This window comes from Lucilia sericata, unplaced genomic scaffold, assembly GCF_015586225.1.
Source record: "Lucilia sericata isolate MDLA Ls3-8-SP2 unplaced genomic scaffold, ASM1558622v1 Contig000010F_arrow, whole genome shotgun sequence".
NCBI lineage: Eukaryota > Metazoa > Arthropoda > Insecta > Diptera > Calliphoridae > Lucilia > Lucilia sericata.
The window spans coordinates 1,650,929-1,667,244 of record NW_023994050.1 but is presented as its reverse complement, the minus strand read 5'-3'; the positions used below and the strand labels follow the sequence as shown (position 1 = coordinate 1,667,244).

Below are 16,316 nucleotides of genomic sequence, written 5' to 3'. Positions count from 1 at the left end.
AATATTTTCTAGTTTGTAGATACTTTAAACATGGATTTACAAAATTTTATTCATCGAATAGAAATGCACAATAACCCCTGGTCTATTTATAAGTATTTATATGGTCTATGTGTTAGTTTATGGATAAGCATTTGGAGTAAAGAAATAATTTTAAATCTTTGGGATTCCTTTTCAAAAATTTCGAAGTACATATCGTCACCTGAAACGTAAACGGCCCTAACTAACCAAAAATTCAAATTCAATTATTGTTGATTCTAATGTATTACATCAAAAACAAATGTCCACAAAAAAATTGATTGACAAAAAACAAAAGACCTTATCCACAAAAACATTTAAATGTTAAAGGTAAAAGTCCAATTTATCCATTTTTATACACAGAAAAAAATAATACATACAGTGGCGAGCAAAACTGGATACATATCAATCAAGTTTATGTTAAAAACCCAATAAAATCCAGAAAATATTAAAAAAAAAAAAAAATTGATATTTGTTTTAAAATAAGCAGTAGAAGAATAATAAAATAAAACAATAGAAAATTCGCGAATATTGAAACTTTTTCTCAAGTTTTAGCCAATTTTATTAAAAAATTCAATGTATCGTTTAAATTTAATTAATCTAGCAACACAAATAAATTGAATAATAACAATGAATTTGAGTACTGCTACTTGATTTACCTTTGAAGAAAGCATCAAAACATACAGTTACCATTTTTGAGTCATATTTGTAATTTTTTGCAAATATTTTAATTTTTTAGTTTTAATAAGAAAAATATCAAGTTTATTGGGAAACCAAATGGTCGAAATGACAAAAAATAATTACCGTGCTCGTCAAATTGCCAAGAAGTTAGGAATTTGCCACCGAAGAGTGCTACAAGTGCGAAAAAGAAAAAATATAAGCACACCAGAAGTTAAGAAAGGTCGATTGTGCTTGCTTTCGGAGAGATATGCCAGAACTATGGAGCGTTTATTGACATCCAAACAGGTAAAAACACAAAAAAGAGCCTCCATAAATAAGCCCTTAAGTGAATGGGCAGCCCGGAAAGCTCTTCGTAGAATTGGCCTTATATCAGCCATATAGCAGAAAACACCAGCGTTATCAGAAAAAAATGTGAAGGATCGTCTTAAATTTTGCAAGAAGCACAAAAATTGGAGTGTTGATGACTGGAAAAGGGTTATATGGTCCGATGAAACGAAGACTAATCGTTTTCAGTCTGATGGCAAGTAATATTACCGGCACCGCCCTTATGAAAGCTTAAAAAAGCACCATGTAAAAGAAACGGTGAAACATGAGGGTGGTAGTCTGGTGGTGTGGGCTTGTTTCACTTGGTAGAATCTCGGTACTTTAATAAAATTAGATGCTATAATGAAAAAGGAGGATTTTTGATATTTGAGCATTTTCAATCCAATATTCCAGATTTTGTGGAAGTATGTGCATATCCAGAGTCAGAGGTTATACTCCAACAGGATGGGGATCCGAAGCATACGGCAAAAATCGTAAAAATTGGCTTTCAGCGCAGAATTTTCAAACGATGCAATGGCCAACTCAATGCCCGGATATCAATCCAATTGAAAATTTATGGGCTTTGTTAAAAAAACGTCTTGCGCAATTCGATAATGCACCAAGAAATCTTGAAGAATTTTGGGTTGAGAGTACAAACGGATTGGTCTAGTATTCCGCAACGGACCATTGAGACCTTGGTCGAAAGTACTCCTAAACATATAAAAAGTGGCATAAAAGCAAAAGGACTTTGCACAAAATATTAAAAATCAAATTGTTTTTAAAACGTGCAAGACTTTATAAATATGTTTTAATCTTTAGATTAATATTTAATTATCATGAATTTTTAAGTCGAACATGACTTTTTTCCCAAACCATTTTCATTCAAAATATTAAAAGTTCATAGAATGTATTATTTTCTACATGACGGAATTTCTTTGAATTTGTACTTTTCTCTGCAATATTCATGAAAAAATTGCTAGCAAAGTCTATTACTTACTAATCTGTTTCCATATATAGTAGATAGTAATCCTTTATTAACGAATTTTGTATAATAAAAAAATAGAAATTGAAATGCTGAAAAACAAAATCTTAAACAAGAAATCATCAGCAAACATCGTTAAATATCTATTCTTCATAAAATCCCGCCAATTACGCGCAGATTTCATCGAATTTAATCTAAAAATCATAAAGAAATACAAAATTTTCTTAAGAAAGTTTAAAACATTTTTTTTTTTAACAAATAGAAAATAAAAATATATATATAATATATTCTTAAATATTATTAACTTTTATCAATGAAAGCAGTTCATAATATTTATGCTGAAACTTTTTTCTGTGTATAAGCCATTGTCAACAAATAATAGGTTTAACCCATAATATGTATAACCATATCATGGGTTTAACTATTAAACAATTTGTATACATATTTAATAAAAATAAATATGTAAAATTTAAAAAAAGCATGCTGACACAATAATTTTATTGTGCTTTCATGCTCGAACTATATATGACACAGCATGCTTGTACAATATTCATTTTTTCAAAAATTTTGTGTGGTAAAGGTCGTTGCGAATAACAGAAATATTACAAAGAACTGATCTTTTTTGTTTACGGCAACCATGAAACCGACCCGTAGGCATTAGAGTGATTCAAGCTTGTATGAAGGAAAAAAAATTTGTCTGACAGGCCGTCCCTTCTCTAGAATTGTTCTATGGGTTGTAAAACTATGTCATACAAAAATTTAGGCTGATTGGATAACATTAACAGGTGCCGTCTCTGAAGATTTCAAGTGCATCTACAAGGGGAAAATATAGATTTTTTTCAGTTTTTGCTCAAATATGGCCATTTAGTAATAAATTTTGAACTTTACTGGAAAAGAATCGTAATGTGCACAGAGTAAGCATTTCAGAAAGATATAAAACACAAAAATTGCTCGCAAACGCAATCTTCTCTATGATCAAAAAAGTTTGATTTTTTCAACGGATGTTTCAAATCTCCAATTTCGGTTTTTTTGAATCTTTATTAAACAAATTTAAAAATTTTTAGGAGATCTCATGGGAATTTATGGTCAATAGATAAGGCTATTAAACAATAAAAAAAATTAGATCAATATTTCTTACAGTTTAGCTGTACCTGCGATTTGAACTCGGCGGATTTCCGGAAAATCGAATTTTTTTGTAATATTTTAGAGAATACGTATTAATTCATTACTGTTACACATTTTAAATAAAGTATTATCAGAGTATTATAGTCCAGATAATATAAAATATATATCCGAAGTTTTATTAAAATCGGACATTCTTAACCCATAAACTGTGGAGTTCAAAGGTCAAATTTTGCAATATTTGGGAATTTTTAGTGTACCATATCGAAATAATATTTATTTGTCGGCCATCTTTACCAAAAATTACTGGAATTTATCGTATATAGTCCGATATTTAAAATAGAGTGAATAAAAGGTAGATTAACCCTTTAAGGCACTTGGGAATAATTTAACACCAAAGTTCAAAAATTCGAAAAACACTACCCGTTGAAAAAATCAAACTTTTTTGATCATAGCTTAGAAGAAGATTGCGTTATCTTATAAGGGCAAAAACTAATATTCGAGTAATTATAGATATATTTTAAGTAACAAAATATTTTTGTTACAATATATTCCAAAAAAAGTAAATTTTTTTTGTCACATTTCGAATTCATGTGCTGTGGGACACGTTAATGGCCTTTTAAAGTTTTAAAGCAATTTTTGTGTTTTATATCTTTCCGAAATGCTTAATCTGTGCACATTACGATTCCTTTACAATAAAGTACAAAATGTATTACTAAATGGCCAAATTTGAGCAAAAACTGAAAAAATCGATATATACCCCTTGCACTTGAAAACTTCAGAGCCGTTAACGTTATCCTATCACCGTAATTTTTTGACATAGTTTTACAACCCAAAGAACAATTTTGGAGGGGGTACGTGCAAAATTCTCAACTTCGTTTTTTTGGAGCACTCTAGTAGGCATATAAAAATTAATCCCCAAAATATATTTCTCTTGGATTTCATAGACAAACTATGATTGTTGCTCAAAAAATTGTATTTGTATGACCAAATTTTCCCATACACAGTACAAGCATGCTGGCACAATCATAAATATATCAAATTCATTTTGATACCACACAATCAGATGACACAGTCGCACCACAACGTACCAGTACGCTGGTGTTGTGTATGGGTTCTTTTAGATAGGGCCCTTTGTGTTAACAGTAAAATCGTTATGAAAGTAACAATAAAAATACTTACGAAAGTAATTAAGTGTTTCTCTAGTTTGTTCCTTTGTTAATCCTAAGCCATCTGGAGGTATTTCCAATGCTGGTGCCGGTACATACCAATCCTGATTTGAGTATCCAGAAAATTCCGTAAGAAAGTCTGAACGAACTTTGTATTTCGGAATTTGTTCTTCGAGTAATGAAAATATCTCTACTTCTGGTAAATTTTCCGTGCTGCATAAATCTAAAATATTCAATAAATTATATTATTAATATAGTAAATGCTGGTTTTTTTAAAGGGTCCTCATTTTCCTAACACAGATTGAAAATTCTGATCTTAAATTTTTATATATTATTTTTGTTTTAGTGTAAATTTTTTACTTCAATGAAAATTTCGTTTTATAAAATTATGGAAATAAAATTAAGAAAATCGAATCAACGAATATTTTATCCTAATTGTACCTAACACTTACATACATAAGAAATGAGTTTACAGAAAGAAATAATTTAATACGATTTTTTAATTTTTGTTCCTTTAGACTTTATTATTTAGAATATCTAAAACATCTAAAATATAATAATGATTCATTATTATAATGTAATCTTATAATCTGTTACAAAATTCTACTTAAAAAAATGTATATATAAAAAATAACCATATAACAAAGAATTAAAAAATAAATTATTAATAATAAAATCAATTGTAAAATAATTTTGAAAGAAAAAATATATTAAAAGTTGTACCGCCAAAATTTAAATCCTAACTCAAAATGTCAAAATATTAATAATGAAAGTTCATCAAAACCAATCAAAGTCAAACCAAAGTCAGGATACTGTATCCCTGCCATAAAAATAATCGACCAATTTAAAAGATAGAACCCCAATCTCTAAAAAGTTTAAAGTACAAGAACATGAGAGCCTGTCAGCTAAACGCACCCTTAGCTATACAAGATAATAGGAAAGACTACCCAACATTATCGAAGTTTATAATTAGCTTTGATCAACGTTTTCTATGGTGGGTTTTAGTAAAAATCCCGAAAAAAGTTTCAAATCTTAGTTTTTAAAATTATTTTTACAAATTGTTTTTCAAAAGTATTTCAACTCAATTCAAAATACCTACTGTAGTGATGATTTTAAGACGGGCTTGTCCTTGAAAATGGATGGATGTGTTATTTGAAAGTGGATGGAAGTGTTTTTTATTTAATCCCAAATTCACTACTTCTGAAGTCATTCTCAAGACGTTATTTTTATGTTCTTTTTTTTGAAAGTTATTTGAAAGTGAAATTGTGATTCTTTCCGAACTAATTCGATTTTTCTGCTGGGTATGTATATAGTTAAATTTGCCATTGTTAAGAGGAATCAGAAAAGTACGAAACCCTTAAAATATTTTCAATAGGGCTGTAAAAATTGCGTTTGAAAAATTAATATTTTTTAAAGAAATTATCCAAATTTGTTTTCAATTGCCTTTAAGTTTTTTGGTTTTTTAGCTGACAGATATCATTGCACAAAAACAAAAATTATTAATATTCGCAAGAGCCTAAGGAATCAAAAAGCTATTAGTTTTTTGAAAACTGGACATGGACTTTAATAACCAAAATTAAACATATTTTCTGCGTTTTCATTTTTTATAACAACGTCATCGCGCGCAAGGTAGATTTCAAGGACACAAATTGCAAATTATGATCTGTATGCGATATATTCGCTAAAAAGGGAAGCTATGTGTCAATTTTCATTTAGATATCTCCATATTTTCTGTAGCAAAACCACTTATTTTTCTGGACTATAGTAAAACCTTTATTTTATTACAATCAATAAAAATATTTGTTATCAAAATTAGGAAAGCAAAGACTGTTAATATAGTTCAACATAAATTTTAATATTTGTATTATTACCTGTAAGGCAAGCGGCATCTGCTGTTTGAACAGCAGGTTTTACATTAAGTGGATGTTGAATTAAACGCTTTGTCGACAATTTAGGGAGATGCTTGTTTAAAGTCGCTTGGGCTGAAGGACTTAAGGGGGCAGATGCCCCCAGTGCTGAAGATAACATATATAACGTCGAATCCTGTAAAAATATGGATTAGTAAGTTATTTTAGTCATGTTTTTTTTATAAAAACAAAATATATTTTAAATGTTCACTCAAACTAACTAGCTAACTAATACCTCGTTCTCACGATGCAATTATTCATAATTTACGCTCTCATTCGTAATTCAACCCCAAAAAATAAAAAAAAAAATAAAAAAGGCGTAGAATTTACTTCATGGAAGTACTGAAAAAACCTGAAGAAGTGATGATTTTAACACAGGCGTGTCATAGGAGGGAGGTTCTTTTTATTTGATTCCAAATTCAGTACTTCTGAAGTCACTCTAAAGAAATAATTTTAATGCTCTTTTTTGGAAGTTATTCGGAAGTGAAATTGTAGTATAGAATACAACTAATTTGACTTAAATAATATTAATATTAGAGTAATAGACACATTTACTACAAAAGCCCAAATATAACATTTTTTATCTCATAAAAATATAAGAACAAAAAATATATCTTCAACATTGAAAAAATATAATTATTTTCACTTCTTCGAAAGTCTTTAAACATCACTTCCTTAGAAGGTAAAAAATCAATTAATGATAATGAGTTGTGATAAATGTTATTCTTTCGTTTTATTTTAGCTGGAAGCTGTTAGTTTTCATTTGTTGGAAATAAATAAAAATATACAACAACAAAAATATGTTTGTTTTTTCTAATTATGTAAGTAATTCAACTGGCCGTGGAAACGTGGCATAACTACCCAGCAAAGAAAGTGTGGAAAAAGATGTAGAATTTTCATCACAACTAGTAACCCGAAGTGCTTCAAATTCAGGTGAAAAACCTATGAATTTTACATTAACGTGTCATTGGAGGGATGTTGTTCATTTTTGACAACTTTGAACTACATCTAATCTTATCTTTAGAAGCTGTAAAAATCCGATATTTGTATGTCAAAAATAAACCACATTCTTTCAATGAAACGCTTATGTAAATTTCATTGGTTTTTCATTAAAATTTGTAGTGACTTTTCTACAACTCTTCTCATTTTTAACTGTGTTTTCATTTGTGAAGATATGTTTAGTTTATAAAAGCGAAAAGTATGCAATCGCATTTTTAGATGTGATTAAGATGTCGTTTGTAAAGTATGACATCAATTATTTTTTGCTGGGTAGTCGGTCTAGAAGTATCGGATATGATCGAAACAAATATATGTAGACTTTTTGGGAAATATTCCATATAAATACGTATGGAAATACAAATATGAAAAAATTGGTTAAAAATTGGTGATTCCATATGACAAAAACAAATTTTTTCATTACCTATTCAACATTGGCCATCACGTGGTTGTATGCCAAATATTTTGACAAAATTAGTTATATCCCTAATGTACATATTTGTGAAATGAAAATTCCTATAACATTGTTATTTGTTTTGTATTTTGTTGGAAAGATATTTTGATGTGGAAGATAAGATTTCGACCAAATCTTAAGGAAATAAAATTTTAATGACACAATATTTGAAGAAATTAAAAAATCCCAAGTTTAAACCTTTTAATCGATTTCCGGTACAGGTTTCAGTTATCCGATTGGGATAAAATTGTTTTTTTGTAAAGCTGGTAATTTTCCCATCTGTAAAGGAAAAATATCAGTTAAATTATCTAAATATGTATATAATATTCGCGCATTTGGTCATAACATACATACATATGTATGTATGTTCATATAATTTCTTTATATACTTCAACTATAACAATAGGTATTATTTTTTGTTTATTTATTTTGATATTATAATGTGTCACATGAAATAAGTTATAACATTGGCTAATATAGCAAAATTCCAAATTAGCGACAGTAATTTGTTACTCTAAATTATTAGTACCTTATCTCTTTTTATTGATATAAATATAACAACTATCAGTTAGTTTTGTACTAGAGAGGAGCGCGTGTGCCTTTTAACTCACGAATATATTCAAACAACATCCAAATTATATACAATATTAAATGTTATGTTATTATATTTATGATTGTTAAAAAATAATTGCTTCCCAAATTAATCGATAAATTAATAAAAAATGTATTTATTTATTTTAATTTTATTTAATTTAATTGATCGTATAATAACTTTACAAAGTAACATAGCAACAATATAAATCATCATTCAAATTTTTGTTTATTTTAAATAAAATCTTTAGAAATTGAAACATATCTAAAGAAAAAATACCCAATCTGATTTCATGTAATATGTATTTACAAATACTTAATTTACATCATTAGAAATCATTTTAATTTGAAATTAATGCAAAATGTTGTTGTTTTAAATCCTCTTTATCAGATATGCAGCGTTTAAAATTGTAATAAAAAATATTTTTTTAATAAAAAGTTATTATTTTCTATCTTAACAATTGCTACTCGAGTTATTAATCAATAACAAAAATTGTATAGTCATCTTTAAAATTTATGTTTTTAATTGCTTAAATAAACACAAAAAATCAAAACATACTTTTTGAGAGACAATTTTAAAGTTTAAACACACAATTACACATTTCCCAAGACACAAACGTAAGATCTTTTGTTTATGTTATATACAAATTTGGCTACGTGATTCATGCCATGCAATTTTTAACTGTTAAATGATAATTCATAATAACTTTCAAACACACCGATAACATCCTCTATTTAAGTTATACACCTTGTTTTTATACACCCCATACATAAGATTGGTAGAACGAGCTTATAAAATATAAAATACAAAATCAATCATGCTATTTTACTACAGCTTTATGATTGAATAAATTAAATAAAAAAACAAAATCGGACACAATTGTTTAGGTACATTTCTCATATGAAATTTACTTCTGACAAAGATTGATCTTAAATACACCTATTAAAAAAGATTTAATGGCAGTTATATTCTATATGCCATTTGTTTAAACCCTTAGATTCTAAAAAAATAAAACCTACAATAATTGCGTAATGAAAAAATTTATGCAAAAGTAAACAAAATAAAATATATATATATATATATATATATATATATATATATATATATATATATATATATATATATATATATATATATATATATATATATATATATATATATATATTTATATATATATACATAAATATAAAATCTTATTCAAAAAAATATATGTACATTCATCTGTATAATTTTGCTAAAATATATACATATGTATGTACATACATGTGTATGTTAATATGTATGTATAATCACACAAGTAGAAAACTTTCTAAATGAAAATAAAAAATAAAAACAAATGAAAACGGGAGATGTCATAGAATTGTTAAATACATACTTTACTCAAGTATAAATTTGAAAATCTGAAAAAATGGCATAATACTCTAAAATTAATTTGTCTTATTTACGTTGTTCAATAACAAGAAAATGAAACAATAGCATTGTTCGCTTATTCTATAATATGCACATTAGGAATAAACTTCTTTTTGTTAAATATCGAAATTAATATGAAAATGTACTTAACCATGATTATGTATGAGGATCCATCCGTATTTAAACATACTTAGTTGGTTTATTGTTATGTATTATATTTTGTTAAGACATTACGTATGTAAACAAAGCCGGTTTCTCTAAATGCGAAAGAACATTTCCTTTCTAACGATTATATTGATATATATTTTTTCGATATTAGGAAACAGTTATTTTGACGTTGTGAAGATAAATGTGAAATAAATACGATCCACACCTCCGCTAAATACATTCCACGTGCTTTTTAAATACGTTCCACATATGCCTCACGTTAAAATTAAACATATTTTTTTACACATTTTAAAAAGAAAATAAATTAATTTTTAATTTTTTAATTTAAGTTAAAATGATTAAACAAATTTTACAAATTGTTATTATAATTGTAAATTAATTTTACCAAATTTACAGAACTGAATAGGTTGCGATGTAGCAGCTGAAATCTTAGATGGTGTAAGTTACATAACTATATCTTATATGTATATGGGCAATTTCGTGTCAAGTGACCCAACTTTAAAAATCTATGTCTTCCGATTTGGGACCAATAGGTGTAAAGTTACACTTATTTGAATAATACCCTGTATGACCAAAATGTCCAACTTTAACCCCCTCTAAGTCAGGCAGGTCTTGACCGATAAAGCTAAAAATTTATGACTGGCCTACTATCCAATACTATCCATGGTAAAAATTTCATCCAAATCGATTTTTTGAGTTGAGTCACTTGGCACGGATTTCTCCATATTCAATGGTTTCTTATAAAAAAATTGTATAGTCCTTTAAGATATATTTCTACACGGTTCTTTCACAGAAAAAACTAATTACAAATTTTTTCAATTAAACGATTAACAAAAATTTTAAAAGGGTTCAATTTATTTTGTATTTGTATCATAAAAATGTATGATCAAAAGCTTATTTAACAACAAAAATAGAAAAAATACAAATTTTGTGTATTAAATCAATTATAAGTAGTAGTTGAATATACAATTTTTCTTGTAGGTTGAACTTCAATAAATAAAATAATTGAAAACGGGGTTTTGGTAATTGAAATCACATTTCAGTTTTTTCTGTGTTCAAATCTGGTGAAAGCTTGGAAGGGGTGATAACAAAACTAAAGAAAGTTCTTCGCAGGGTGGACACTATTAGAGTTAGAATTTATTGCAATGTCACAAATATATTGCTTTCCGCCTATGATTGCTCTGAATGGAATTTCAACACATAAGGTGAAAGCTAGGAGGGAGTGGTCTCCAATACTGGAAAGAGGATTTTAAGTTGTTACCCATTGCATACTCTATAGGTTACGTTCCAAATGTATTGCGGGAATCGTAGGACAGATCTGATTGGCATTCCAACACATAGGGTGTTCCAAAACTGAAAAGATGAATTTATGTTGTTACCCAGGGCGGGCGCTATAAATGGAAATTATTCCTATTTTTTCACTTTATGTTTCATGCCTCTTACGACAGTAACATTGATACAATTCCCCTTGTCAAATAAAAATTTTATTTTTTAGACCATAGACATTCTGAAACGAAATGTGACCTTTTTCTAAAAATCCAAATTCAGATGGCACATTTCTCAGCAGATTAATAATAACTGACTGAAAAAATATTTACAGAAATTAGAAAGTCTCATGTAAAAATTATGTGTCTGGTCTGATATCGTCACCAACTTAACAAATTTAATTTGTAGATAAGGGCCCGAAACATGAAGAGGCCCTTGGAATGAAATATACATAATTGTTTCCACAGGATAGAAAAAACTGCAAACAAATAGCCGAAAAAGAACAACATTTCTTAGGAAACTACCTGTAAGGTTAGGTTAGGTAGGCAGGTCGTCCTCGCGATGTCATCACTGGGGACACACTTGGGTCCAGTATTTGATCCCTTTGTGATACAACTACCTGTAAACTAAATCGGTCTATTAAACGAAAACTCAAATCTCGCTTTCGAGAGAAATTTTGAAGCAACGAAATATTAATCAATAAATATTTGTAATGAAATAGAAAATCGGTCTATTAAACGAAAACTCAAATCTCGCTTTCGAGAGAAATTTTGAAGCAACGAAATATTAATCAATAAATATTTGTAATGAAATAGAAATATTAAGGAATGAGGTATGTATACTTTCCTGAGTGTCAAAAACTGTATTTTTTAAATTAAAAAATTAAAATATATTGTATTTTGTTATAAGGATTAATACGACATGATTTTGGTTAATAGAAAGTTAAAGTTTAATGTAAAATGCATTTTAGGTGATATGAATAGATTTCTGTATTATTGTATATTACAATATAGCACATATCTTCATTCAAATATATTTACCGATATATTCTATGTTTCTTAACGTACATTTAATAACAAATGAGACTAACTCCCATATTCATAAAGTTATAATGAATTATAAATCCTTTATTATTTTTTATACAAAATTCACCTAATAAACCATAAATAACCTTCCCAGCAAAAAAAATTTGAAGTTGTTAAAGAAGAAGGGATATTTTCATGATTTCTTTTGTACGTATTCTATTTAATGCGTTTTAAATACATGCCTAAATTCTAATAAATTTGTCATCAGTGAAGGCATGAAAAATGCACCCAAATTCACTCATGTAACTCCACTATAGGAATTGTAATATTTTACTATAATTTGGTATTCTCTTAGGAGATTTAACGAAAACGTGCATTTCGTACAATAAATATTAAAAATTACATTAATTTTTTTACTAGATTTTTGTTTTTGTAGGTACCTACATACCTAGTAATATTAAGTCCATTTTAACATTAATAAGAGAAGGAAAAAACCAAGACTGTTTAACGGATTTTAAAACACAATGGGTATTTTTCCTCTGCATGAATTTAAATCCAATAAAAATCAGTTAGTTATGTTTTATCTTATTTTATTTTTATCAATATCACACAAAAAAATTATTTAAATATTGATAATTAAATCGAAATATCATTATTAATGCATTTTTAAATAAATATAGTGCACCAATGAAAATTCGCTTGAGAATCATCGAATATTCATTGGTTATAAGAACTCATTTAAATGGCGAACTATTTTTCCAAATACGAACACATGCATGCCAATGACACGCTAATGTTAAAATCATGCATGTTTCCCCTAAATATGAACCAGTTCATTATCAGTTCAACCCATGTATTTACTACTTTTTTTGCACGTCTTTTTTTGCTGGGTTATTAATCGTTTAAGAATTCTATGATTAATCTTTTTGATAAATGAAACCTTTAAAAATAAAGACATTAACTGACCATTATTTTAACTTATAAATATTCAATAATTTTATATCCACTTTGAATACATTTTTCTTAAATTTTTTCATCTGATGAAAAATGTTCAAAATAATTTTTAACTGTACCGATAATATCGCAAAATTCAGTAGAAACCACCACAGAGTTTATTTAAAACTTTATTTTTTGCATATCTAATAAATTATGTACATTAGTGTGTCCGGAGGAACAGCCTTTTTAAGAATTTCATGTAGGAATACCTCTCAATCGATGCGTATTAATGTACTGTACACGAGAAAAATAAAAAATATTTTTTTTTTCGAATGGTCCTCAGTTTCCTACCAGCGATTGAAAATGCTCACCTCAGTATAATTTGTATTTGTATAATTTTGTTATTCGATTTTTTTGAAATGGGTCTCAAAAATTCCGAAATTTTGAGCAGATTAAGGGAAAAATAATTTTAAAATTTAAAAGTCGTTTTGCGGACCAGGAATAGTCTAACAAAATTTTTAATAATTTTTCCCACAATAAGCTCAAAATTATGGAATTTTTGAGACTCATTTCGAAAAGATTGCAAATTTTTTTTTTAGCATATTTAGCATCAAGATTTTTAATCGCTGGTAGGGAACTGAGGGTCTTTTTAAAAAAAATGTTTTTTTATTTTTCTCGTATTTAGTACATTAATACGGCACGTTTGATATGTTTAATGAACATATTCTTACTCAGAATAAAGTCTTCCTGCTTTTTAAAGAAAATATTCATAAATCAACTGAATTGAAAATCTTGATTTAACTCTAATAAATACAAAGTATTGAAATAAAGCCAGTGCTCTATACACTTTTTCTACGACTAAAATTCACTATAATACCGAAAAAAGATATTTATACTGTACTATGTTCCATTATTATTGCCAAAGAATAAATAAGAAATGAAACTGTTGTCAAAAGTACCTAAGTCTACTGTCATCCGGTACCTAACTCTAAGAATGTATTAGTAGAATTCTCAAGTCAACATAGTTGCAAAAAATCGTATTGAAAAATATTGAAAAAAAAAATATTACATTTCAATTTATACTTTGAAGGGTTTCTTAAGATATTTTCCACATATTTTATCTACAAACATTTTATAAACACGTCTATTTGTTTTTTAATCTATAATATTGAAAAAATAAATTATTTATTTGAAATATCTTTTTCGTTTACCATACGAAAATTTACAACATTGTTTTTTTTAGTTTTAATTTCAACCAACAAAAATTCAATGTCAAAAAATAAAAAATATTTTTTTTTCGTTTGTAAAAAATATATAATTTTCGGGCTGTTAAATGTGTTTAAATTGTGCAAAAAATTTATAAAATATAATGTTAAGTGATAAAAAAATATTTCAAAGTGCTATTATCCTCAAATTTTCGCGAAAAAGTTTTGAAGTTTGGAGAGAGAATAACATTTTTACATATGTGTTGGATTTACACAGCACTCGTCTGTGAGAAGAGCGTAATGTTATTGTTGTAAAAAAATGACAGCGTTTCACTTCTTGTTTATTCTTTGATTATTGCTTTTACAAAAGTTAGAGTTTTAAAGTGTATACCTATAATTTTCTTTTCTTTATTATAATTGTACTTTAGTTAAAAATTACTTATAATAACGAGAAACAAATTATGTACATTATTAAAATAAATTATGTACATAACTTCATATATTGGCAAGTTATAATAACGGGCCTATCTATGTAGATAAAAACTATATAAAAGACTTAAGGACGACTCTTATTGATAACTCTCCCAACTGATTCTACCTTTTACTGGTTGTATCATGAACAAACCCAAATTTTAAGCTTAAAAAATACAAAAATAGTCACCAGAGTTTAGGGAGATATTTTTAAAAAAGTGCACTATTATCAACATCTCCATCCCTGACAACGGGTTTGTTTTTCATTCTTTTTCACATACTGTTTCTCTCTTTTGACATGCTTCACTACATGTTTGCAAATATTCTTCATTTTTTATATTATGGACGAACTCAGTTTGTAAGAATAAGTAGCCGCTTTAATATAAAAATAAATAATAAAACTGTCCAATAATTAGAAATAGACATTTCATTTTTCAATGATGACGTTTATTTATAGTTTCCACGAAAAAGTAATCAATGTAGAAATAGGGAGATATTACAATGTTTATTATTATTATTATATAATATTGGCCATGGTCAATGTTTTGTTCCATTTTGCAATTTGTGCAAATTCGATGAAATAACTCAATTATTTTGTTTTACAATTAAAAAAAGATCGAAAATACCAAATGTCGAAATAAAAAGACGAGTATATATTTTTAAGATCGTGTGTGTGGATTCTGATTTTATCGTTTTTTTTTAGGTGCTGATGTTTTGTCACTGATAGAAAATGTTGCGTGTGTTTGTACTTTTAGGCAATAACGAGGTTCAAGGGAGGTATATTATCACAACTACATCACAGAAAAAAATGATTACAAAATCACTTTTGTACAATTTTGTTTTTCACGAAATTTTTATTTACCATTGGTAGGTTTTTTTGTTTACAACAACTGCAAGAATTTATAATTTTTAATTATTTTACTGCAACATTAATGAAAAGCAAAGGCATTAGATTCAAGAACAATATATTAACAAATTTATTGGTCTTTTAACATTTTTCTTTCAAGTTTGCACATTATTTTTAGTTGCATATATCTTCGATTTTTTATATATTTCAATCCGTATAACCTTTATTTATTGTATCACGAATCGCACGAATCAAATGAAAAATTTAATATTTAAACAAATGAAGATATTTTTCACTTTATAACTAGAAATAACTATTAAAATCTTAAGACATTCGCTACCAAAAATCCGCATATAAAAAGAAGAAAACGAAAAGAAGTACTAAAATAAAAAAGTAGTGTTGGAAAAGTATTGAATATATGGATACTAAATACCTTTTATATTTATGAGTAGTCAATACAAAAACACCACTACTCAACTTTTTCTGTGTTGTATTTCACTTCAGTACAGATGTTATCACAAATGTTTTTCATTGGCCAATTATAAATAAATATTCAAATTTATTAAATATATTTTTTAATTTAAATGTAGGCAATGCAGATAAATATAAAAATATTACTCAGGTAATCATTTTTAAGAACACTAATAAAAAGTTTGTTTAATGAAAATTGTTGCAGCTGTGTTAATTTTTTCTTTGTTAATACAGATTTGTGAACATATGATGTAATTAAAGCCCCCTTCACACCAGCACACAAGTAATATGATCTG

General features: G+C 27.2%; 1 protein-coding gene across 3 annotated transcripts in view; it reads right to left on the bottom strand.

Annotated features, from left to right (window-relative positions):
- LOC119603768 (trafficking kinesin-binding protein milt) overlaps nucleotides 1–15,942 on the bottom strand; it is a 39,648-nt gene extending 23,706 nt beyond the window's left edge. Inside the window, exons 1-4 of one of the 3 annotated variants that reach the window (XM_037955979.1) lie at nucleotides 15,771–15,907; nucleotides 15,565–15,592; nucleotides 6,144–6,315; nucleotides 4,286–4,495 (exon numbers count right to left, since the gene is read on the bottom strand). In XM_037955979.1, coding sequence (XP_037811907.1) covers nucleotides 4,286–4,495; nucleotides 6,144–6,315; nucleotides 15,565–15,567 — 385 coding nt within the window. In that variant the 5' untranslated portion in view covers nucleotides 15,568–15,592; nucleotides 15,771–15,907. Of the gene's footprint in view, nucleotides 1–4,285; nucleotides 4,496–6,143; nucleotides 6,316–9,782; nucleotides 10,029–15,564 lie in introns of those variants that run through there. The other 2 variants (XM_037955961.1, XM_037955970.1) reach the window with 2 other exon arrangements.
- Between the last annotated feature and the right edge of the window lie 374 nt (nucleotides 15,943–16,316).